The sequence below is a fragment of the Bufo bufo genome, chromosome 1 (assembly GCF_905171765.1).
Source record: "Bufo bufo chromosome 1, aBufBuf1.1, whole genome shotgun sequence".
Lineage (NCBI taxonomy): Eukaryota > Metazoa > Chordata > Amphibia > Anura > Bufonidae > Bufo > Bufo bufo.
Window position 1 is genome coordinate 239,618,221 of NC_053389.1, and position 25,123 is coordinate 239,643,343.

Sequence of the window (25,123 nt, forward strand, 5' to 3'; positions counted from 1 at the left end):
GTACTATTATATAGCACAGGTGTATGGAGCTGTATAATGTTATATATTCAGGTGTATAGAGAAATGTACTATTATATAGCACAGGTGTATGGAGCTGTATAATGTTATATATTCAGGTGTATAGAGAAATGTAATATTATATAGCACAGGTGTATGGAGATGTATAATGTTATATATTCAGGTGTATAGAGAAATGTACTATTATATAGCACAGGTGTATGGAGCTGTATAATGTTATCACCAGTATATAGAGAAATGTACTATTATATAGCACAGGTGTATGGAGCTGTATAATGTTATATATTCAGGTGTATAGAGAAATGTACTATTATATAGCACAGGTGTATGGAGCTGTATAATGTTATATATTCAGGTGTATAGAGAAAGGTACTATTATATAGCACAGGTGTATAGAGCTGTATAATGTTATATATTCAGGTGTATAGAGACATGTACTATTATATAGCACAGGTTTATAGAGCTGTGTAATGTTGTATATGACCGGTGTATAGAGAGATGTACTGTCAGGCCGGCAGCGGTGGTCTGTGGGGTATGGTTTGGGGTCCGCAGCACAATGGAGGCGCCAGCAGCAGATTTGGGGCACGGGGGGAGGGGCCAGAGCTCCCAGGCGCAGGGGGGCGGAGTCCTCGGGCTCAGGAGGAGGAGGTAGCGGCTCTCTGTTCTGCACTTTCAAGGATGGGGATGCTGCAGTTCATTCTGCTGGAATCTACGGGGCATTCAGTATAGGGTGGTAAGGGCCCCGGGGCCCCCCGGTCCTCCTCGGCATGGTGCACGGCCCCCCCAGGTGAAGCAGGAGCCGCAGGATGATGAGGTGGAAATGCGCCCGCACCCGTTTCCCCGTGGGCGCCGGTGCCCTGGCAGTGTCCGTGCTCTGCTGGTTGTACATCTTCCCGGTGGAGCGGCTGCCGGATGAGAAGGAGCTGGTGCGGGAGGTTCTGCGGCGCGGCCGGGTCTGGACGAGGAACCACAGCGCGGTGCAGGGATTCAGGTACCGGTGACCCCCACCCCCTGCACATATATAGCTCTATCTATGTGACCCCCCCATATTTATCTCTATGTGACCCCCTCCCCGCCTACATGTACCTTCTTCTCTAGGTATGGGAATGCTGCTCTATGTGATCACAGCCCCCACTCCACCTATCCCTCCCCCTCTCTTCTGCTCCCCAGTGTCCTCTTTCCATGGCCTACACCCCAATATCAGCCTTTTCACCACTGCCATCGTCACCCACACAGTGCCAGGCAGGCCAGCATCCCTCCTATGCCATCCACCCCAGTGTCACCCCACCATCACCCTTCCTGCACCCCCATCTCCAGTATATATCTCTCACTCCACTTTACCCTCACACTTCAATTCCTATAACTTCTCTGCACCCCAGAATCCCATTCCAAATCGTCCAAAGCCACCGGTGTTCCCCACGCTTCTAATTTATATTTACTGATACACATCTCTCGTTCTGTCTCATGACTGCCATATCCTTGAACAGCCCAGCGTCAGTAGGACTCAGTGTGTCATTTAGGTTTTCTGCATGTCAGTAAGTTTCTCCATGTGCCAGTACAGTCCCCTACCTGTCTGAAAGGTGCTCCCCATGTGTAAGTGCACTCCTCGGCTTGTTGCTGATGTGGCAGTAAAGTACTCAGTGTGTCAGTAAGTTTCCCATGTGTCAGTAAGTTCCCCGATGTGGCAGTAAAGGACTCAGTGTGTCAGTAAGTCTCCCATGAGTCTGCAAGGTCCTCTGTGTGCCCGTAAGGCCTTCCATGTGTCCGTAAGTTCCCTGATGTGGCAGTGAGGTACTCTGTGTGTCAGTAAGTTCCCCAAGTGTTTATAAGGTCCTCTGTGTGTCTGTAAGACCCACCATGTGTCAGTAAGTTCCCCTGTGTGTCAGTACATTCCCCTACTTCTCAGAAAGGTGCTCTAGTTCTCCCCATGTGTTAGTAAGGTCCTCTGTGTGTCAGTAAAGCCGGCCATACATATTCATCTCTCCTGACTCCCCCATACACATATATTAGGCTGATATTGGGGTGTAAGCCATGGAAAGAGGACATTGGGGCGCAAAAGAGAGGGATAGGTGGAGTGGGGACTGTGATCACATATGGGCTGAAAGACACTTCTGGTGCTGGCTTATCTCCTGGGAGAACAAAAGGATCGGGGAAAAATATTCAGTTCTCTCCCCCAACATCATCTGTCCGGGGGCGGCGGGAGCTCCCCATACACATTAGGTCACTTTTACACTTGCGTTTTGTGCGGATCCGTCATGGACGGATCCGTTCAGACAATACAGCCATCTGCATCCGTTCAGAACAGATCCGTTTGTATTATCTTTAACATAACCAAGACGGATCCGCCTTGACGGATCCGTTTTCTATTGTGCCATATTGTGTCAGTGAAAACGGATCCGTCCCCATTGACTTACATTGTGTGTCAGGACGGATCCGTTTGGCTCAGTTCCATCAGACGGACACCAAAAGCTCTGCAAGCAGCGTTTTGGTGTCCGCCTCCAAAGCGGAACAGAGACGGAACGGAGCCAAACTGATGTATTCTGAGCGGATCCTTGTCCATTCAGAATGCATTAGGGCAAAACTGATCCGTTTTGGACCTCTTGTGAGAGCCCTGAACGGATCTCAGAAACGGAAAGCCAAAACGCTAGTGTGAAAGTAGCCTTAGACTGCCAGCTGTGGACAATACACTAATGGGTCTGAACCAAGTGTCAGTAAGTTCCCCTATGTGACAGTGATAAGTAAGATCCACTTTGTGGCATAATGCCCCAGTAAGGTCATCTTTGTAGCATTAGACCCGCCATGTCCTCCACCCTCTGCCCTGTGACCATAGGGCCTGATGTGTTAGCAAGGAACTCTGTGTGTCAGTAAGTTCCCTTTCATGTCTGTAAGGGTTTATACAATTGTCAGTAAACTTTTGGACGCATGTCAAGGATTATATGATGAGTTTTGGAGTTGGCAGCAGGGGCGGACTGAGAACTTAAAGTGGCCCTGGAAAAAAATACTAAAAGGGGCCCTGTTTTGTAGTCGGGTCCAAATTGATGAAAGGCAGAACCAGCAATAACATATTGTGGCACATTATACCACCCCAACAGAGCCAAATACCACAGTCCATTATAAAATACTGCCAGCAGCACAAAATATATCCCCAAAAACTTCCACTGGCCGACCATGAGGAGGGCCCCGGTGGCCCCCTAGGCATCAGCCCAACGGGAAATTTCCCTGTAAGGTCTATGGCCAATCCGCCCCTGGTTGACAGGAAATCTTTAGGGGTGAGGATGCAGTTTCATTCAGCGACATGAAGTGAAATGGCATTTTCTGAAGTTTCACTCCAGTAATGTCCTCTTCTCTATTTGGCTTTGGATGTCAGTCAGAACAGACAGGATCTGGATGCCCAAACCTTCTACCCGCCATTCCTCGCATAGCCCCTATTGCTATGAACAGTGTCAAGCACTTTCACTTGTGGGCTCTGTCTCGCCTGTCTGCCCACCTCACATTACATGCATTCCCAGTTACCCCTCACTGTAACCCCTAGGGGCCTATGTGCCCCACGAACACCTCATGGTGATCCACACTCCACTTTAACTCATATTGCCACCTTATTGTCACCACAATACTCTTCTGCATGTCTCTGCCACCACATTGTCACCGCTGCACCCCCTTCTCTTTGTCACCTGAATATAACATTTACACCTCTTTGTATCCCTCGTATATTCTTCTACATGATTGTCACCTCACCCCATTGTCACATCCACACCCTATATTTCCACCCCACTGTAAGGTCCTTAACCACCGGTTTGTTACTGTCACTCCTGTACTCCCACCATTGACTCCCCTGTTGACCCCTCATCACTTGTGCTGTTCCCAGTCTGCATCCTTTAGCCAGTATCATCCATTACTGCTCCCAGCACAAAGACCACAGCCCCATCCCTGTCACCATACACAAAGACAGAGCTGACCCCTCCCTTCTCCTTCATTGTCAGACCCCCAGGCCCCTCATTAACAGGACACTGAGATAGAAGCCAGAGACACCGGAGGTGATGTCACGCTCCTCTTTTAACCCTTTGTGCATTTTGTCTTTGTCTCCTCTCCTTGGAGGAATCTGAGACCAGCACCCGTCAATCGAGACAGATTTCTGAAACTGTCTCAAGGAAGAGCTGTCTTTGTTGCTCCTAGTAACCAATCACAGCGCAGCTTTCATTTTTCAAGAGTGCTGTGAGGAATAAAAGCTGTGCTGTGATTGGACAGCAGACTTTTTCTTTGAGACAGTTTCATCTCTCTCTTCCATATTCACAGAGAATAAATGACCAGTGTCGGTAATACATTTCCACATATGCATCATTGTCTTGTTTATCACATCCTCACCTGAAGGTGAACTCAAATAAATCCCAATTTTGGTAAATGTGGCAAACCCACGAAGCTGCAGCGAGAGCGTCAAAACACCACAGCGATCACATCCCATGATATCACTTGTAGTGTTTTCCTGTCAACAACAGATTGTTTGTTATAATCATATAAAGATGTCGTTGGAATGGAGCCCTCATATTCTCCCAGTATGAGGTAATCCATGCCTCAGCTGCTGCAGAACCTCTCTGGGATGAAGGGCAACAGGAAAAGCGCATTCCTGGCCACTTCCTTTTGCCAGCTCATTTATGGCAGCCTGCATTCTGTAAATGGGCAGCCCACTGAGGCGGTTGCCACCTGCCAATCTCTCCCTCATGTCTGTTATCACAGCTCCTGCCTCCAATTGTTAGATTAATACAGTAAAATTCCTTTAGTCCAGCGCTATATGAACCGGAGGGGGCTGGGGGATAATCAGCCCCTCTCTGGATTAGCCGCTGCTGGAGGGCAGGTATGTGCATGTTCTGAGTATATGGCTTACACATCTGTTGGTTCGCAGTATCTGATAGTGCGGCACATCTGTAGTCTTCAGAGTTGTCAGTTATATGCCGTGCGTTAGGAATATTACATACCGAAGGTGGGGTCATGTCTGCTGCATTAATGGGGAGCTCCACCTTAGGGCTTATTCACAGATCAGTTCTCCAAGGATAGCACGTGTCCATTGATTTTAGTGGGGTTATCCATAAATCCTTGTTTTTCTACTGATCATGGGTGCAGTGGAAATAGAAAGGTAGCATGCACTACCCTGTGGCCCATTAAAGTCTATGGGTCGATGAAAAGCACTACGTTGTTGAAGATGTTGTTCTTTCAGTCGTTTTCACTGACCATTGGTAGAAGATGCTGTGGAAATCCCTTTTCTAGCCTAACAGTACACATGGAATTCAGATGACACATAGACGGCCAAAAATGGACCCATCACAGATGAAACTTCTTTTTTTTTTTTTTTTTACAGGTGTAAAATGGACTCTGACTTGTGAATAACCCCTTTAAAGAGTTATTAAGCTTTTATTCAACTTTCTAAAAAAAATATCCCAAATGCCCTAAAAATAAGTTTTGTACTATACTTTATTAATTGATTTTGACGTAATTGTTTTATTATTTATTTCATTTATTTTATTAAAACAAATTATTTATTTTGACTAAAGAAATTTCCACCCAAAGTCCTGATTTCAACCGTGCTTTGAATTCACTATTCTCGCACATGGCTGCCTGTCAGTGATGTACGGTGTACGGACTCTGCATTGTATCAATGGAGCAGCAGCGAATGTTGTATGGACAGGAGCACACATTGCTGCTTCTGTCTCTGCCTCCAGAGGTTGGCTAAATGCTGGCATAGCACATCAGTACCCTGTAACAATGTGCTAGGCCAGGAATATCTGACCGAAATGGGCTCCTGCTTGTGCCCGTTTAGCTAAGCTAAAAGTCCTGAATGTAAGGTTTTTGGTTATTGCTCCCTAGTTATGTACAGGTGCATCCCTATTCTTGTACTCATACTGCTGGGCAGATGTCCTTACTATTCAGGAGTTGGAGAAAGTTGATTGACATGTAAGTATCATCTTAGGTCACTTCCCACAGAGGCTGACTTATGAATGGCAGATCATGTTTGTCACTCAGCTCTCCCGGATTCCAGATGGGAAGATCACATTGGTCACCACCAGCCTTTCTCCCAAATCCCTGATGGCCAGATCACATTGGTCACCGCCAGCCTTTCTCTCAAATTCCTGATGGCCAGATCACATTGGTCCCTGCCAGCCTTTCTCCCAAATTCCTGATGGCCAAATCACATTGGTCATCACCAGCCTTTCTCCCAGATCCCTGATGGCCAGATCACATTGGTCATCACCAGCCTTTCTCCCAGATCCCTGATGGCCAGATCACATTGGTCATCATCACCAGCCTTTCTCCCACATTCCTGATGGGAAGATCACATTGGTCACCACGAGCCTTTCTCCCAGATTCCTGATGGCCAGATCATATTGGTCACCGCCAGCCTTTCTCCCACATTCCTGATGGCCAGATCACATTGGTCATTACCAGCCTTTCTCCCACATTCCTGATGGGAAGATCACATTGGTCACCACGAGCCTTTCTCCCAGATTCCTGATGGCCAGATTACATTGGTCATCACCAGCCTTTCTCTCAAATTCCTGATGGCCAGATCACATATGTCACTGCCAGCCTTTGTCCCAAATTCCTGATGGCCAGATCACATTGGTCATCACAAGCCTTTCTCCCAGATCCCTGATGGCCAGATCACATTGGTCATCATCACCAGCCTTTCTCCCACATCCCTGATGGCCAGATCACATTGGTCATTACCAGCCTTTCTCACAGATTCCTGATGGGCAGATCACATTGGTCACCACCAGCCTTTCTCCCAGATCCCTGATGGATAATTAACATTCTTATGGACTTTAACATTACATGGAGATATGAAGTTTGACTCATAAGAAAATGAGGAGGAAGTCATTTCTGCAGATTCCATGGTGACTGGAGTGACTTTGTACTTAGACTTTTAAGCTCTCTTTTTCTGGTAATAATTACCTATATATATAAAGAAGGGCGTATATATATGTGTATGTATGTTCCGTGATCACTCAAAAACGCAACCATCGATTTCAACGAAACTTGGTATACACATCCCTGGCTACCTGGAAAGAAATCTTGTGGGGGTCACAGCTCTCTAGGACGTACCATTCCTGAGATATTCCCAAAATATGACCTGCATTAGCCAATACAAGCCTTCAAGTCTTTCTCTTCGGATCCCAACTGCCATACACATGGTCACATGTCCCTTATCAGCCAATAAAAGCTCGCAGGCCCTTAGTCTCCACATACACACAGTTTTACTCCCGGTTTCCATAACAACCCAGCTCGCTGCTGTAGGTCAGCTTTAAAGGGGCAGGGCACTGTGGATGACACTGTTAAGGGAGTGGAGTGCTATGGAGGTCACAGTTCAGGGGGCAGGTAGGGTGGCCTGAAAGTCCAAGTACAAAGACGGACTTAACCGCCTCCGGACCGCCGAACGCAGGAACGCGTCCTGGAGGCGGTCGATTCATTCCTCCTGGACGCATATACGCATCCTCTCGCGAGACGCGAGATTTCCTGTGAACGCGCGCACACAGGCGCGCGCGTTCACAGGATCGGAAGGTAAGCGAGTGGATCTCCACCCTGCCAGCGGCGATCATTCGCTGGCAGGCTGGAGATGCGATTTTTTTAACCCCTAACAGGTATATTAGACGCTGTTTTGATAACAGCGTCTAATATACCTGCTCCTTTGGTGGTCCCCTTTGCTTGGATCGACCACCAGAGGACACAGGCAGCTCAGTAATAAGTAGCACAAAACACCACTACACTACACCCCCCCCCCCCCGTCACTTATTAACCCCTTATTAGCCCCTGATCACCCCATATAGACTCCTCATCACCCCCCTGTCATTGATCACCCCCCTGTCATTGATCACCCCCCTGTCATTGATCACCCCCCTGTAAGGCTCCATTCAGATGTCCATATGATTTTTACGGATCCACAGATACATGGATCGGATCCGCAAAACACATACGTACATCTGAATGGAGCCTTACAGGGGGGTGATCAATGACAGGGGGGTGATCACCCCATATAGACTCCCTGATCACCCCCCTGTCATTGATTACCCCCCTGTCATTGATCACCCCCCTGTAAGGCTCCATGAAGACGTCCATATGATTTTTACGGATCCACGGATCGGATCCGCAAAACACATACGGACATCTGAATGGAGCCTTACAGGGGGGTGATCAATGACAGGGGGGTGATCACCCCATATAGACTCCCTGATCACGCCCCTGTCATTGATCACCCCCCTGTCATTGATCACCCCCCTGTAAGGCTCCATTCAGACGTCCATATGATTTTTACGGATCCACGGATACATGGATCGGATCCGCAAAACACATACGGACATCTGAATGGAGCCTTACAGGGGGGTGATCACCCCATATAGACTCCCTGATCACCCTCCTGTCATTGATCACCCCCCTGTCATTGATCACCCCCCTGTAAGGCTCCATTCAGACGTCCATATGATTTTTATGGATCCACGGATACATGGATCGGATCCGCAAAACACATACGGACATCTAAATGGAGCCTTACAGGGGGGTGATCAATGACAGGGGGGTGATCACCCCATATAGACTCCCTGATCACCCTCCTGTCATTGATCACCCTCCTGTTATTGATCACCCCCCTGTCAGGCTCCATTCAGACGTCCGTATGTTTTTTACGGATCCACGGATACATGGATCGGATCCGCAAAACACATACGGACATCTGAATGGAGCCTTACAGGGGGGTGATCAATGATAGGGGGGTGATCACCCCATATAGACTCCCTGATCACCCCCCTGTCATTGATCACCCCCCTGTAAGGCTCCATTCAGACATTTTTTTGGCCCAAGTTAGCGGAAATTTTTTTATTTTATTTTTTCTTACAAAGTCTCATATTCCACTAACTTGTGTCAAAAAATAAAATCTCACATGAACTCACCATACCCCTCACGGAATCCAAATGCGTAAAAATTTTTAGACATTTATATTCCAGACTTCTTCTCACGCTTTAGGGCCCCTAAAATGCCAGGGCAGTATAAATACCCCACATGTGACCCCATTTTAGAAAGTAGACACCCCAAGGTATTCGCTGAGGGGCATATTGAGTCCATGAACTTGTGGCAAAAAAAATAAAAATTCTATGAACTCGCCATGCCCCTCATTGAATACCTTGGGGTGTCTTCTTTCCAAAATGGGGTCACATGTGGGGTATTTATACTGCCCTGGCATTTTAGGGGCCCTAAAGCGTGAGAAGAAGTCTGGGATCCAAATGTCTAAAAATGCCGTCCTAAAAGGAATGTGGGCCCCTTTGCGCATCTAAGCTGCAAAAAAGTGTCACACATGTGGTATTGCCATACACAGGAGAAGTTGGGGAATGTGTTTTGGGGTGTCATTTTACATATACCAATGCTGGGTGAGAGAAATATCTCGGTCAAATGCCAACTTTGTATAAAAAAATGGGAAAAGTTGTCTTTTGCTGAGATATTTATCTCACCCTGCATGGGTATATGTAAAATGACACCCCAAAACACATTGCCCAACTTCTCCTGAGTACGGCGATACCACATGTGTGACACTTTTTTGCAGCCTAGGTGGGCAAAGGGGCCCAAATTCCAAAGAGCACCTTTAGGATTTCACAGGTCATTTTTTACAGATTTTGATTTCAAACTACTTACCACACATTAGGGGAGCCCCTAGAATGCCAGGGCAGTATAACTACCCCACAAGTGACCCCATTTTGGAAAGAAGACACCCCAAGGTATTCCGTGAGGGGCATGGCGAGTTCCTAGAATTTTTTATTTTTTGTCACAAGTTAGCGGAAAATGATGATTTTTTCTTTTTCTTTTTTTTTCTTACAAAGTCTCATATTCCACTAACTTGTGACAAAAAATAAAAACTTCCATGAACTCACTATGCCCCTCACGGAATACCTTGGGGTGTCTTCTTTCCAAAATGGGGTCACTTGTGGGGTAGTTATACTGCCCTGGCATTTTAGGGGCCCAAATGCGTGCGAAGTAGTTTGAAATCAAAATCTGTAAAAAATGGCCGGTGAAATCCGAAAGGTGCTCTTTGGAATGTGGGCCCCTTTGCCCACCTAGGTTGCAAAAAAGCGTCACACATGTGGTATCGCCGTACTCAGGAGAAGTTGGGCAATGTGTTTTGGGGTGTCATTTTACATATACCCATGCTGGGTGAGAGAAATATCTTGGCAAAAGACAACTTTTCCCATTTTTTTATACAAAGTTGGCATTTGACCAAGATATTTATCTCACCCAGCATGGGTATATGTAAAATGACACCCCAAAACACATTGCCTAACTTCTCCTGAGTACGGAGATACCACATGTGTGACACTTTTTTGCAGCCTAGGTGGGCAAAGGGGCCCACATTCCAAAGAGCACCTTTCGGATTTCACCGGCCATTTTTTACAGATTTTGATTTCAAACTACTTACCACACATTAGGGCCCCTAGAATGCCAGGTCAGTATAACTACCCCACAAGTGACCCCATTTTGGAAAGAAGACACCCCAAGGTATTCGCTGATGGGCATAGTGAGTTCATAGAAGTTTTTATTTTTTTGTCACAAGTTAGTGGAATATGAAACTTTGTAAGAAAAAATAAATAAAAAATCATCATTTTCCGCTAACTTGTGACAAAAAATAAAAAGTTCTATGAACTCACTATGCCCATCAGCAAATACCTTAGGGTGTCTACTTTCCGAAATGGGGTCATTTGTGGGGTGTTTGTACTGTCTGGCCATTGTAGAACCTCAGGAAACATGACAGGTGCTCAGAAAGTCAGAGCTGCTTCAAAAAGCGGAAATTCACATTTTTATACCATAGTTTGTAAACGCTATAACTTTTACCCAAACCATTTTTTTTTTTTTACCCAAACATTTTTTTTTTATCAAAGACATGTAGAACAATAAATTTAGAGAAAAATTTATATATGGATGTCGTTTTTTTTTGCAAAATTTTACAACTGAAAGTGAAAAATTGTATAATCAAAGAAACGGAGTAGGTGGTGGCTGCTCTCCTATATAGCCTATGATATGGTGCTAAAAGTCCAGGGAGAGGACACCCTACCTCTCTGGAGAAAATAGAAATAGCAAAGATGTGTGGACGAGCACTCTAACAGTTGGCACACATTTATTAATGATATAATATAATAAGCTAGCGATATAAAATAGATAAAACAATACAATAAAATGATACAATAAAATGCAAGTGTGCTAATACAACCACTATGGGGTAATGGGTATTGGTAGGTATTGTTCAATATCCAAACAATCTATCAATCCTATGACAAGGTAATAAAGATGGTATAGAGGCCTGGTGTAGTGGCCTAAGTGTCTATAGGAGTCCAATAAACCCTGATCGGATTGGGATAATACTCAGGTAGTTCCACAGGTTCTGGCAAGCTGCCGCTATTCAGTGCGTTCAGTGATAGTCCCGTATCATACAGATTACTGTAATAGAGATACACTTGCCGGCTTTTCAGCCGCTTACCTCCCCTTCGTATGTGGCTTCAGTCCTGCGGTTTGCTCAGACTGGGTAAATGGGGCCCATAGGATACGGTGTCTCCCGTTGTTAGGTACAATAGCCGGGCTTGCCGACTATAATAGCGCTTACCTTTTCTTGTGGATAATGCACTTAGCTGATACAGTGCAGGTAAAGTGCATGGAACACCCCAGTTGGTATGCAGGGCCGGCGTCTAGCAATGTTCTGTTTGATGTCCGCGTTGAATGCTTGCGGAATGACGGGGTAGTGCTTGCGTCACTTCCTGTGGATACCGGTAGTGACGTATTCCTTGTATAGCGTCCGATAATTCCAGGCTGCAATTTTCGAATGTTAGATATTGTCGATGTCAAAGTCCTATTTGCATGGCCATGCAATTGAAGAAGTGTCGACAGGTATATGGCGTGAAACCCAGACGCGTTTCGGGAGTTGTCACTCTCCCTTCCTCAGTGGTTGAGGAAGGGAGAGTGACAACTCCCGAAACGCGTCTGGTTTTCACGCCATATACCTGTCGACACTTCTTCAATTGCATGGCCATGCAAATAGGACTTTGACATCGACAATATCTAACATTCGAAAATTGCAGCCTGGAATTATCGGACGCTATACAAGGAATACGTCACTACCGGTATCCACAGGAAGTGACGCAAGCACTACCCCGTCATTCCGCAAGCATTCAACGCGGACATCAAACAGAACATTGCTAGACGCCGGCCCTGCATACCAACTGGGGTGTTCCATGCGCTTTACCTGCACTGTATCAGCTAAGTGCATTATCCACAAGAAAAGGTAAGCGCTATTATAGTCGGCAAGCCCGGCTATTGTACCTAACAACGGGAGACGCCGTATCCTATGGGCCCCATTTACCCAGTCTGAGCAAACCGCAGGACTGAAGCCACATACGAAGGGGAGGTAAGCGGCTGAAAAGCCGGCAAGTGTATCTCTATTACAGTAATCTGTATGATACGGGACTATCACTGAACGCACTGAATAGCGGCAGCTTGCCAGAACCTGTGGAACTACATGAGTATTATCCCAATCCGATCAGGGTTTATTGGACTCCTATAGACACTTAGGCCACTACACCAGGCCTCTATACCATCTTTATTACCTTGTCATAGGATTGATAGATTGTTTGGATATTGAACAATACCTACCAATACCCATTACCCCATAGTGGTTGTATTAGCACACTTGCATTTTATTGTATCATTTTATTGTATTGTTTTATCTATTTTATATCGCTAGCTTATTATATTATATCATTAATAAATGTGTGCCAACTGTTAGAGTGCTCGTCCACACATCTTTGAAAGTGAAAAATGTCATTTTTTTGCAAAAAAATCGTTAAATTTCGATTAATAACAAAAAAAGTAAAAATGTCAGCAGCAATGAAATACCACCAAATGAAAGCTCTATTAGTGAGAAGAAAAGGAGGTAAAATTCATTTGGGTGGTAAGTTGCATGACCGAGCAATAAACGGTGAAAGTAGTGTAGGTCAGAAGTGTAAAAAGTGGCCTGGTCATTAAGGGTGTTTAAGGTAGGGGGGCTGAAGTGGTTAAAAACCCTGTTCCCAGGTCCCGATAATACACGCCCCCAATATGATTAGGACACACCCCCTCCCCCTCTTCAGCCGACAGGGATTGAAAAAATGAAGGTAAAAATCAACTTCGGTCAGCTGCAGGGGTGGGAGGGACAGTGACTTTCTCACTGCAGCTCGCGCTCAGACAGCACAGTGCTGCTGTCTGAGAGTGAGCTGTTCAAAAGGACATCCCTGCGTGAGATATTCCTAAAAAATGCATTAGCCAATAGAAGCCTGGTCACATGAACCTTATTAGCCAATAGAAGCTCGCAGGCCCTTAGTCTCCACATGCACACAGTTTTACACCAGGTTTCCATAACAACCTAGCCATTTTTCTTCACTGCTGTAGGTCAGCTTTAGGCTAGGGCTACACGGCGACGTGTCGCTCGACAATAAGTCGCACGACACATACTGCACAACTACACTGCTACATGTGTTTTCGTGCGACAATTTTTATAATGATAGTCTATGATGTTGCACTGTGACATGTGACATGCTGCGACGCGACAGTCACAGAAAAATCCATCTTGCATGTCACATGTCGCAGTGCGACACCATAGCCTATCATTATAAAAATAGTTAAGACAAAATGTCGCGGGACACATGTTGACGTGTAGCCCTAGCATTAAAGGGGCGAGCGCTGTGGAGGTCACTGTTAAAGGGGCGGGCACTGTGGCTGTTATTGTTAAGGGGGCAGGCCGCTGTGTAGGTCACTGTTAAAACCAGGGCTGTGGAGTCGGTAGATAAATGTTCCGACTCCGACTCCTCAGTTTTATGTACTTCCGACTCCGACTCCCCGACTCCGACTCCTCTGTATTAATATGCGAATATGCAGTTGAATCCAAGAAGCTGTTCCACCAAGTTCTTCTAAGCTCTTCTAGCAGAGAGGTAGTTGGGCTTCTGCTTTCTCCTTTGTGTGCTTATCTGCTGCTGAAGATAGGGCAGTGGGAGGATCCAGGAAGGGGCATTTATTCTAAAACATGATTTTCCTAGGAGAATCCCATAGTCATGTTTAAAGTTTAAGCTAAAAATCTGAGTTTACAAGTTTTTATAGCCTTAGCTAAATGACAGCAGTTTTTCCAATGGTTTACAGCTTCAGTCTTGAACTATTGGCTATCCTTTCCCTTCACTTATACAAGTGTCTCACTCTCTAGTCCTGCAAAAAACATATTTATTTAATCCCTTATCAGTGAGAGGCTAGGTTACACATGGAGGCTGTGTTCCCTGTAAAAGCAGAACACAACACTATGGAAAGTATAAGTATTGCAGCTCCTAATTGTGCGTTGCGTGCCATATAGTGAAGCACATGAAAAGCATGCTTCTTCACGGTCACTTAACGTGTTCGTTTTGCGGTTACGTGACGCACTGCATGCATTGGTCTTTATTCTTACAGTAGAGAAGTCATTAATTATAACTTTTTGTGAATTGGGACATTTAAACTTGCTTTTTTTTTTTTTTATTCCAATCTAAATTTAGTAGGATTCGGAGTCGGAGTCGGTGCATTGTTTGCCGACTCCGACTCCAGGTACCCAAAATTTCCCCCGACTCCGACTCCTCGACTCCGACTCCACAGCCCTGGTTAAAACGGCGGGCACTGTGGAGGTCACTGTTAAGGGGGCATGGGCCACTATTAAAGGGGCAACTGCTGTGGAGGTCACTGTTAAGGCAGCAGGGTACTGTGAGGTCACTGTTAAGCCACTCCAAATAAAAAATACCACACATAAAGATATAATACAAATCTTTATTATTCAATCCAAAACAAGGACATATACAACACAAAAGGGATATAATGACTATAATAAAATGTCAATGTGAGAAGTGCTGGGATGCAGCACAAACCCCCCCTCCCAGGATGGTAAATCAGATCAGTAACAATAAGATATCAATCCTGATATAGAATAATATGGCGGGAAAAAATACTGTACATAATAAGAAGGATATGTAAGAGATCCGAAAAATAATAAATAATCTATTGATCCCAAAGTGGTAGAGCTAGAAAAGCACAAACCGGGCAGTAAACTCCATGTAAACACAATCCCATTGGCATACCTAGTTCTGCCCACAAGCCAATATCATGTAGGTAGTGGTGACGGATCTCAATAGCGGAATTGAAAACGCATATGTGAAGGTAGCCTAATATGGTAATAATGGCAGGTCATCGTCCTACCACCAATTTGACTTCCTCATAGGCTTTCCTGGTTAATGTTTATTTTATCTTGTTGTAAAATGTATGAATAAGTAATGTTTTTTTTTGTCTAAATAGAGAGAAGGGTGGGAATGAGGCCTCAGCATCACATGGACGCTGCATAAGACTGATGACCACCTGTGGCCTCTGTTATACGGTGAACGAGCCCCTTTATCTGCTTTACTGGGACTAGATGCTCAGCCAGTTAAGCATGTCTCCACTCATTGAGAAGACTGGTGACGGTGGTGTCTCTGACTGACCACAAGTAAGAGGAGAGGGAAGGAGGAAGTGGACAGAACGCTAGGTGGTCGGGTGACTTAAGATATCAGCCTCAGGAAAGCTAATATAGCTGACAACAGTGACATTAGGACTGCTATTTCCAGTCCCAAAAATGGAAATACAAGGAGCTGAGCCTTCAAAAGGAAAGGCCTTTACACAAGGAGAAACTGTATACAAGAGGAAGAGACTGTATATAGTCACTGCACACGAGGAAGAGGCTGTATATAGTGACTGCACACGAGGAAGAGGCTGTATATAGTCACTGCACACGAGGAAGAGGCTGTATATAGTGACTGCACACGAGGAAGAGGCTGTATATAGTCACAGCACACGAGGAAGAGGCTGTATATAGTGACTGCACACGAGGAAGAGGCTGTATATAGTGACTGCACACGAGGAAGAGGCTGTATATAGTCACAGCACACGAGGAAGAGGCTGTATATAGTGACTGCACACGAGGAAGAGGCTGTATATAGTCACTGCACACGAGGAAGAGGCTGTATATAGTCACAGCACACGAGGAAGAGGCTGTATATAGTCACTGCACACGAGGAAGAGGCTGTATATAGTGACTGCACACGAGGAAGAGGCTGTATATAGTCACATCACACGAGGAAGAGGCTGTATATAGTGACTGCACACGAGGAAGAGGCTGCATATAGTGACTGCACACGAGGAAGAGACTGTATATAGTCACAGCACACGAGGAAGAGGCTGTATATAGTGACTGCACACGAGGAAGAGGCTGTATATAGTGACTGCACACGAGGAAGAGGCTGTATATAGTCACAGCACACGAGGAAGAGGCTGTATATAGTCACAGCACACGAGGAAGAGGCTGTATATAGTCACAGCACACGAGGAAGAGGCTGTATATAGTGACTGCACACGAGGAAGAGGCTGTATATAGTGACTGCACACGAGGAAGAGACTGTATATAGTCACAGCACACGAGGAAGAGGCTGTATATAGTGACTGCACACGAGGAAGAGGCTGTATATAGTGACTGCTCACGAGGAAGAGGCTGTATATAGTGACTGCACACGAGAAGGAGGCTGTATATAGTGACTGCACACGAGGAAGAGGCTGTATATAGTGACTGCACACGAGGAAGAGGCTGTATATAGTCACTGCACACGAGGAAGAGGCTGTATATAGTCACTGCACACGAGGAAGAGGCTGTATATAGTCACTGCACACGAGGAAGAGGCTGTATATAGTGACTGCACACGAGGAAGAGGCTGTATATAGTCACTGCACACGAGGAAGAGGCTGTATATAGTCACTGCACACGAGGAAGAGGTTGTATATAGTCACTGCACACGAGGAAGAGGCTGTATATAGTCACTGCACACGAGGAAGAGGCTGTATATAGTCACTGCACACGAGGAAGAGGCTGTATATAGTCACTGCACACGAGGAAGAGGCTGTATATAGTCACTGCACACGAGGAAGAGGCTGTATATAGTCACTGCACACGAGGAAGAGGCTGTATATAGTCACTGCACACGAGGAAGAGGCTGTATATAGTCACTGCACACGAGGAAGAGGCTGTATATAGTCACTGCACACGAGGAAGAGGCTGTATATAGTCACTGCACATGAGGAAGAGGCTGTATATAGTGACTGCACACGAGGAAGAGGCTGTATATAGTCACTGCACACGAGGAAGAGGCTGTATATAGTCACTGCACACGAGGAAGAGGCTGTATATAGTCACTGCACACGAGGAAGAGGCTGTATATAGTCACTGCACACGAGGAAGAGGCTGTATATAGTCACTGCACACGAGGAAGAGACTGCAGAAAACTGGCACGCCACATTCAACACCTGTCACCTGGCTTACCAATAAAACACCAAATCAGTTTTTTGTGGGTGAAGGGTCGGTCACAGCTTTATTTCAAATCTCCTTTTTTTTCTTTCTTTTAAATTTATAAACACCAACCATTGTTCCGTACGGCCATAGGCCGCTCCCCGGAGTGTGAGAAGCGCTATGCCCCACTGAACCCCCGTTGTGCAAGTCCGCCTTATCCTCCGTTATCCTTAACGTCAATTTTCGACCTCCAGCTGTGACTTATACAGAAAGTGAAACTGGGAATCTGAAGCGAACATTTCACGAACAACAATAAAACGGGAGGGAGGGTGGGAGGGAAAAGCTCCCTGATGAGTGGGTCCAGGATCAAAGAGACCAAGCCAGGGGAGACCCTCCTTTTTATTAACTCTGAGTGGAGGGGACAGACCTACCAACTGAGCACTGAGGAAAAGGGGGGGGGGGGGGGGGAGGAGCTGCTAACTACACTGGAACTCTCAGCTACTGACACCCCTATGTCCACTGTAATAAGGTAGCTGCAGGCGACAGGGGATTTAACTCCCAAGCGCCCAGGTCAGCGTCTGCAGTCCAAAACGCCTACGCGACCTGCTGTGTCGTTAAGTAAACTGCAGACAACTGGCCCACATTCAACACCTGTCACCTGGCTTACCAATAAAACACCAAACCAGTTTTTTTGTGGGTGAAGGGTCGGTCACAGCTTTATTTCAAATCTCCTTTTTTTTATTTTTTTTAAACTTATAAACACCAACCATTGTTCCGTACGGCCATAGGCCGCTCCCCGAAGTGTGAGAAGCGCTATGCCCCACTGAACCCCCAGTGGGCAAGTCCGCTTTCTCCTCCGTTATCCTTAACATTAATTTTTGACCTCCACGGAGGAGCCCGTGTACCTCTAAACGGCGCTCCGACCCCCACCCAACAAAAACAGGGCTTGCTCCATCCTGAAGACCAGAGAGGAAGATATCCAAACCGATCTCGTTCAGGTGGACACCATCGGGACGCATAAGGCGTTGGTAATCCCCTTCCAGCTGATGATGTCGGACAACCACGCCCCCCCGTGAGCGGACAAACCGAGAAATCCTGGCATTGACTGTTCGTCGGGCTCTCTCAATAGACCCTGAATCCCTAACACCCTGCCACGTAACCCTAGAGACCATCTCAGACCACACCAGTATAACCTCGGGGAAGAAGGCAGGGATCCTTTCCAAATTGGCCCTGATGAGGGTAATGAGCTCCGCCACCTTAAGCATGCAGAGGTCATTACCCCCAGCGTGAATAACCAAAATCACCGGGGGGTTAGTTACCGCACTGATATGAACAGTTTCCAGAAGGACCTGGGACCAGCGAAGGCCCCTGATGCCACGCCACAGGACGTCGATGTTCCTAAAACCGAGGCTCCGTCCGCCAGGTCTGGCTTCCGCCCTTTGGCCGGCCCAAAACATGTATGAATGCCCCAGGAAACACACCGTAGGGTGGTGGGAATCTGCAAAGAAACAATCAAAGTAAATCAGGGCGAACATAAGACATAAAACAGTCTGATTTCCATCTACCGATACGTTGAACCTCAGAGTTTGGCAACCCCGTCCTGGCGGCTTCTGTCGCAGTGCCAATCCTGAATGAATGTGAGCCATATTCCGACTCCGGTAAACCCAAGAACACAAGGCAACGACGGAAAACAGAACAAAACTGGAAACGGGTGAGCGGGCATAAAAAAGCGGCGCACGGTGGTCGCGATGCGCAGAATTCCCCCGCCGCCGTGACTGGACACGCTGGGCCTGGCACCCGATACAACAATACGCTGGACCCGCGACCAAAGACGTTGGTTTTCGATTGTCGGATACGGATCGAGGACTCAGAAAAAGAGACATCCTCTGGGGCGATGCCCCCGGGGCGGAACCTGGACGGGGGGAGGAGCTCGCTGATACGAAAAGCGCCGAAAAAGGCTAAGCAAAAATGTATATACTGACTGCACAAGAGGATGGGACTGTATATATTGACTGTACAGGAGGACGAGACTGTATATAGTGGCTGTACAGGAGGACGAGACTGTATATAGTGACTGCACAAGAGGAAGAAACTGTATATAGTGACTGCACAGAATGAAGAGACTATATAGTCTCTGCACAAGAGGAAGAGACTATATAGTGACTGCACAGGAGGATGAGACTGTATATAGTGACTGTACAGGAGGACGAGACTGTATATAGTGGCTGTACAGGAGGACGAGACTGTATATAGTGACTGCACAAGAGGAAGAAACTGTATATAGTGACTGCACAGAATGAAGAGACTATATAGTCTCTGCACAAGAGGAAGAGACTATATAGTGACTGCACAGGAGGATGAGACTGTATATAGTGACTGTACAGGAGGAAGAAAATAAATGTATATATTGACTGCACAAGAGGACGAGACTGTATATAGTGACTGCACAGGAGGATGAGACTGTATATAGTGACTGTACAGGAGGAAGAAAATGTATATATTGACTGCACAAGAGGACGAGACTGTATATAGTGACTGTACAGGAGGACGAGACTATATAGTGACTGTACAAGAGGACGAGACTGTATATAGTGACTGTACAAGAGGATGAGACTGTATATAGTGACTGTACAGGAGGACGAGACTGTATATAGTGACTGTACAGGAGGACGAGACTGTATATAGTGACTGTACAGGAGGATGAGACTGTATATAGTGACTGTACAAGAGGATGAGACTGTATATAATGACTGTACAGGAGGACGAGACTGTATATAGTGACTGTACAGAAGGACGAGACTGTATATAGTGACTGTACAGGAGGACGAGACTGTATATAGTGACTGTACAAGAGGACGAGACTGTATATAGTGACTGTACAGGAGGACGAGACTGTATATAGTGACTGTACAGGAGGACGAGACTGTATATAGTGACTGTACAGGAGGATGAGACTGTATATAGTGACTGTACAAGAGGATGAGACTATATAGTGACTGTACAGGAGGACGAGACTGTATATAGTGACTGTACAAGAGGACGAGACTGTATATAGTGACTGTACAGGAGGACGAGACTGTATATAGTGACTGTACAGGAGGACGAGACTGTATATAGTGACTGTACAGGAGGATGAGACTGTATATAGTGACTGTACAAGAGGATGAGACTATATAGTGACTGTACAGGAGGACGAGACTGTATATAGTGACTGCACAGAATGAAGAAACTGTATATAGTGACTGCACAGAATGAAGAGACTGTATTGAAGAAATTGCAGTGAAGTAGAATAATGAAAACGGAGCGGCACTGCTAAATGTCTCACTGTAGCTGATGGCTCTCCGTGCACCCTGTCATACATACAGCAATGCGGTGCTCAGTCCATTCATGTAGACATGTAAAATCCCAAACGAATAGATAGTAAAAAGCAGACGGAACTCACTGCTGTAAAGTTCATTCCTTTATTCTTGGCATCATGCTGAATACAAGCCGAGTACATACATCAGGGCTGGGGCGGACTATTCCTACACAGGACGCTGAATGACGACGGCCGTTTCGCGCTACCACGCTTCCTCAGGCCACTGACCTGTGTGCAAGTCTGCGCCCTCTTTTAGCATCATCACTCACGGTTACCTTGGTAACCTATGACGCTCCTTAAACAGGTTAAAAACAGATAACACTTGTCACGTAATAACAATTTATATCATATGAAGACACTTGATCATTTCTTTCGTTCAAGCCCAGGGCGCCCATAGCTGCGGTCCGAATAATCCACCTTGCCTCCCTCTGTAATAGTAGGCGGTGTATGTCCCCGCCATGCTGCATCCGTGAAACAAGTTCAATACGAACAATGGTGAGGCAGTTTGGATCGGCTCCATGGGTCTCACGTACATGACCGATTAACCTGGGGCATCCTTTTCCGGTTTTGACAGAGTTACAATGTTCTCTAAAACTTTCAAAAAGGGGTCTTATTGTTTTACCTATATAAAAGGCACCGCAGTGGCATAAGACTACATAGACCACATAGCTGCTCCTACATGTGATAAATTGGGATACCTTGTGTTGGATACCCCCAAACATCAGAAATTTCTTTTGCCAGTTGTATCTACACTACAGACAATTGCTGCACCTGTAATTACCTATTAGTTTTCTCTCCGTTAACCAATTAGTTGTCTTTTTTACACTAAACCAACTCCTAACTAACTTATCTTTAATTGTGTGGCATCTTCTGAAGGTAGTAAGAGGTCTGTTCTCGGCATACTCCTTGAGACTCTCCTCATTTCTCAAAATATCCCAATTACTCTGGATAGTACGCTTAATCAAATCTGCTGCTGGGCTAAACTTGAAGGCAAACACAAACCTCCCCCTCCTCCTTTTTCTGCACTTATTAGTACTACCCTTCCTTAATAATTCCTCCTGTATATATAGATCTGCCCTGGTCATCGCTGTCTCCATGTTTTTTTTCCGGATAACCTCTGAAGTAATCTTTCTTTTAAATCTTGGGCTTGTTCCATATATCCCTCCTTGGTACTATTAATTCTCTTTAACCTAATGAACTGACCATAGGGCACTGATTTTTTAACACTGGGATGGTGGAAGCTATCATAATGCAGAACAGAGTTAGTTGCGGTGGGCTTGCGATAACTCTCAGTACTGAGAACCCCATCTCTAACTTTGACAAAAACGTCTAGAAACTCCAGGTCCATGCCACCGTAATTTAGAGTAAACGTCATGTTTATTTCATTGGTGGTATTCAAGAAAGAAACAAACTCCCTACACTGAGACTGGGTACCAGACCGTACAATAAAAAAGTCATCCACATAACGGAGAAGCAGCTGTAAATAACGTAAGTAAGGATTTTTCGTACATATTTGTCTTCAAACACCGCTAAGTACAGTCCTGATCAAAAGTTTAAGACCACTTGAAAAATGGCAAAAAATCATATTTCGCATGGCTGGATCTTAACTGGGTTCCAAGTAGAGCTTCAACATGCAACAAGAAGAAATGGGAGTGAGACAAAACATTTTTTGAGCATTCAATTTAATGAAAACAACGAATAAACTGAAACAGGCTGTTTTTCAGCTGATCAAAAGTTTAGGACCATACCTCCAAAAAAAAACGAAACCCCCCCAAAACAGAAATCCAAATTCCAAACATGAACTCAGTAATGAGTAGCTCCGCCGTTATTGTTGATCACTTCTAAAATTCGTTTCGGCATGCTTGATGCAAGCGTTTCCATTAGGTGAGTGGGAACATTTCTCCAAGTGGTGAAGACGGCCGCACGAAGGCCATCTACTGTCTGGCACTGTTGTCCATTTTTGTAAACTTCCCTTGCCATCCATCCCCAAAGGTTCTCAATTGGATTTAGATCAGGGGAACACGCAGGATGGGCCAAAAGAGTGATGTTATTCTCCTGGAAGAAGTCGCTTGTCCTGTGGGCATTGTGTACTGTAGCGTTGTCCTGTTGAAAAACCCAGTCGTTACCACACAGACGAGGGCCCTCAGTCATGAGGAATGCTCTCTGCAACATCTGGACATAGCCAGCGTTTGACGCCCCTGCACTTCCTGAAGCTCCATTGTTCCACTGAAGGAGCACCCCAGACTTTTATGGCGCCCCCTCCACTGTGGCGCGTAGAAAACTTCTCAGGTGGGATCTGCTTGTCATGCCAGTAACGTTGGAAACCATCAGGACCATCAAGGTAAAAAATTTTCTCATCAGAGAATAAAACTTTCTTCCACCTTTGAATGTCCCATGTTTGGTGCTCTCTTGCAAAGTCCAAACGAGCAGTTCTGTGGCGTTCAAGGAGATGAGGTCTTTGAAGACGTTTTTTTGTTTTTGAAGCCCTTCAGTCTCAGATGCCGTCTGATGGTTACGGGGCTGCAGTCAGCACCAGTAAGGGCCTTAATTTGGGTCGAGGATCGTCCAGTGTCTTGACGGACAGCCAATTGGATCCTCCGGCTCAGTGCTGATTTTTTTGCCTTTGCCATCACAACGTGTGACTACCTGACAGAAAATGACAATGAATCCACATCTTTGCACAGATTTGGCCTTTTAAAGGCATGTGGTCCTAAACTTTTGATCAGCTGAAAAACAGCCTGTTTCAGTTTATTCGTTGTTTTCATTAAATTAAATGCTCAAAAAATGTTTTGTCTCACTCCCATTTCTTCTTGTTGCATGTTGAAGCTCTACTTGGAACCTTGTTAAGATCCAGCCATGCTAAATATGATTTTTTGCCATTTTTCAAGTGGTCTTAAACTTTTGATCAGGACTGTACAAATTTGCGAAGGTGCACGATACTGGCGTACCCATCGCTGTACCGTATATTTGTTTGAACCATTGTTCAAAGCTTGAATACATTATTGCTGAGTACAAAATCCAAATATTCAAATACAAACTGGCAATAGAGACTCCCTCCAGTGTTGCCCAAAATATCAATCACAGCTTTCACCCCTGCCTTGTGCGGTTTGCGGGTATACAAGCTTTCGGCATCCAGGGAAAACAGGCTAAACCCCTCCTGCCACTGAAAATCCCTCAGGGCTAAGAGGAAGTCGCCTGTGTCACCCAGATAGGTAGGGACTTTTTTAAGAAGTGGTCTCAATAGCCAGTCAATGTACTTAGATAGTGGTTCCGTCACCGACCCGATCCCCGCCACAATAGGGTGGCCAGGGGGTCGGGTCAGTGATTTATGAACTTTAGGGACGAAATACCAAGTCGGTTTTTTGGGATGTTCCGGTATCAGTTTATCAATAACACTGTCAGGAAGGAAATCTGCCAATATATATCTCTGCAGTAATTCTTTCAGTTGCATGTGTATAGTGGATGTGGGATCCCCCACCAGTTTCTCCTATACAGTCGTATCACTCAACTGTCTGTTCGCTTCCTGGAAATAATATTATCTCATCATCAACACTACGTTCCCACCCTTGCCCGCTGGTTTTATAATTATATCTTGATTAGTGCTAAGCCATCGTAAAGCTTCTCTTTCTTGCTTACTAATGTTTTTTTGCGCTCTAGGATATACCAAAGCCTTGGCATCCCTGAGTTCACGCTTATAAAAAATATCTATACTACTTCCAGGGGACAAGGGTGGGCAGTAGGTAGATTTCAACCCTCCACTAAACCTATCTGTACCGGTATCACCGGATATGTCCTCACCTAAGTTCATACCCGTGAGCAATTCCAAGCATGCAACCTCAGTATCATCAAACCTTTCATGGATATTGAAACCCAAATAGTCAGTATGGTAAAGGGTTTCTACCACCACATTTTGACCTAATTAGCTGTCAGACACAAACGATCTGCTAGTGTCTGCTGAACCTAACCATGCTATTGTAATTCCTTTCTCTGCAGCGGTTACCCTAAAAAACGTAGTTTTATTGGTATGCAAATGAGCCTCTAGGTGCTATGGGGGCGTCTTTTCAGCACCTAGAGGCTCCGTCCACTCACCATTTCTGCCGCCCAGCGCGCTCCAGCCCACCCCTCTGCTCTAGATTGATAGCCTACTCGCGCCTGCGCCGTGTGCTTCTGTATTCGGCGCAGGCGCAGTGACTGTTGGACTGCTCCCTGTGCCGTAATCGGCGCAGGCGCAGTGAAGATGCCGGCGCAGGGAGACGGTCACTGCGCCTGCGCCGAATACAGAAGCACACGGTGCAGGCGCGAGAATTCGCCCGAGATGGAGAGAAGTAGTCTGTCAATCTAGAGTAGAGGTGCGGGCTGGAGCGCGCTGGGCGGCAGAA

The 25,123-nt window shown here is 45.9% G+C and overlaps 1 protein-coding gene across 1 annotated transcript in view; it reads left to right on the forward strand.

Annotated features, from left to right (window-relative positions):
• Positions 1-661: 661 nt before the first annotated feature.
• The window catches only part of ST8SIA1 (ST8 alpha-N-acetyl-neuraminide alpha-2,8-sialyltransferase 1), a 65,319-nt gene continuing 40,857 nt past the window's right edge, over positions 662-25,123 (forward strand). The window contains exon 1 of the mRNA XM_040437673.1: positions 662-1,009. Within this exon, the coding sequence (XP_040293607.1) occupies positions 825-1,009 (185 nt within the window). The 5' untranslated portion in view covers positions 662-824. The remainder of the gene's footprint in view (positions 1,010-25,123) is intronic.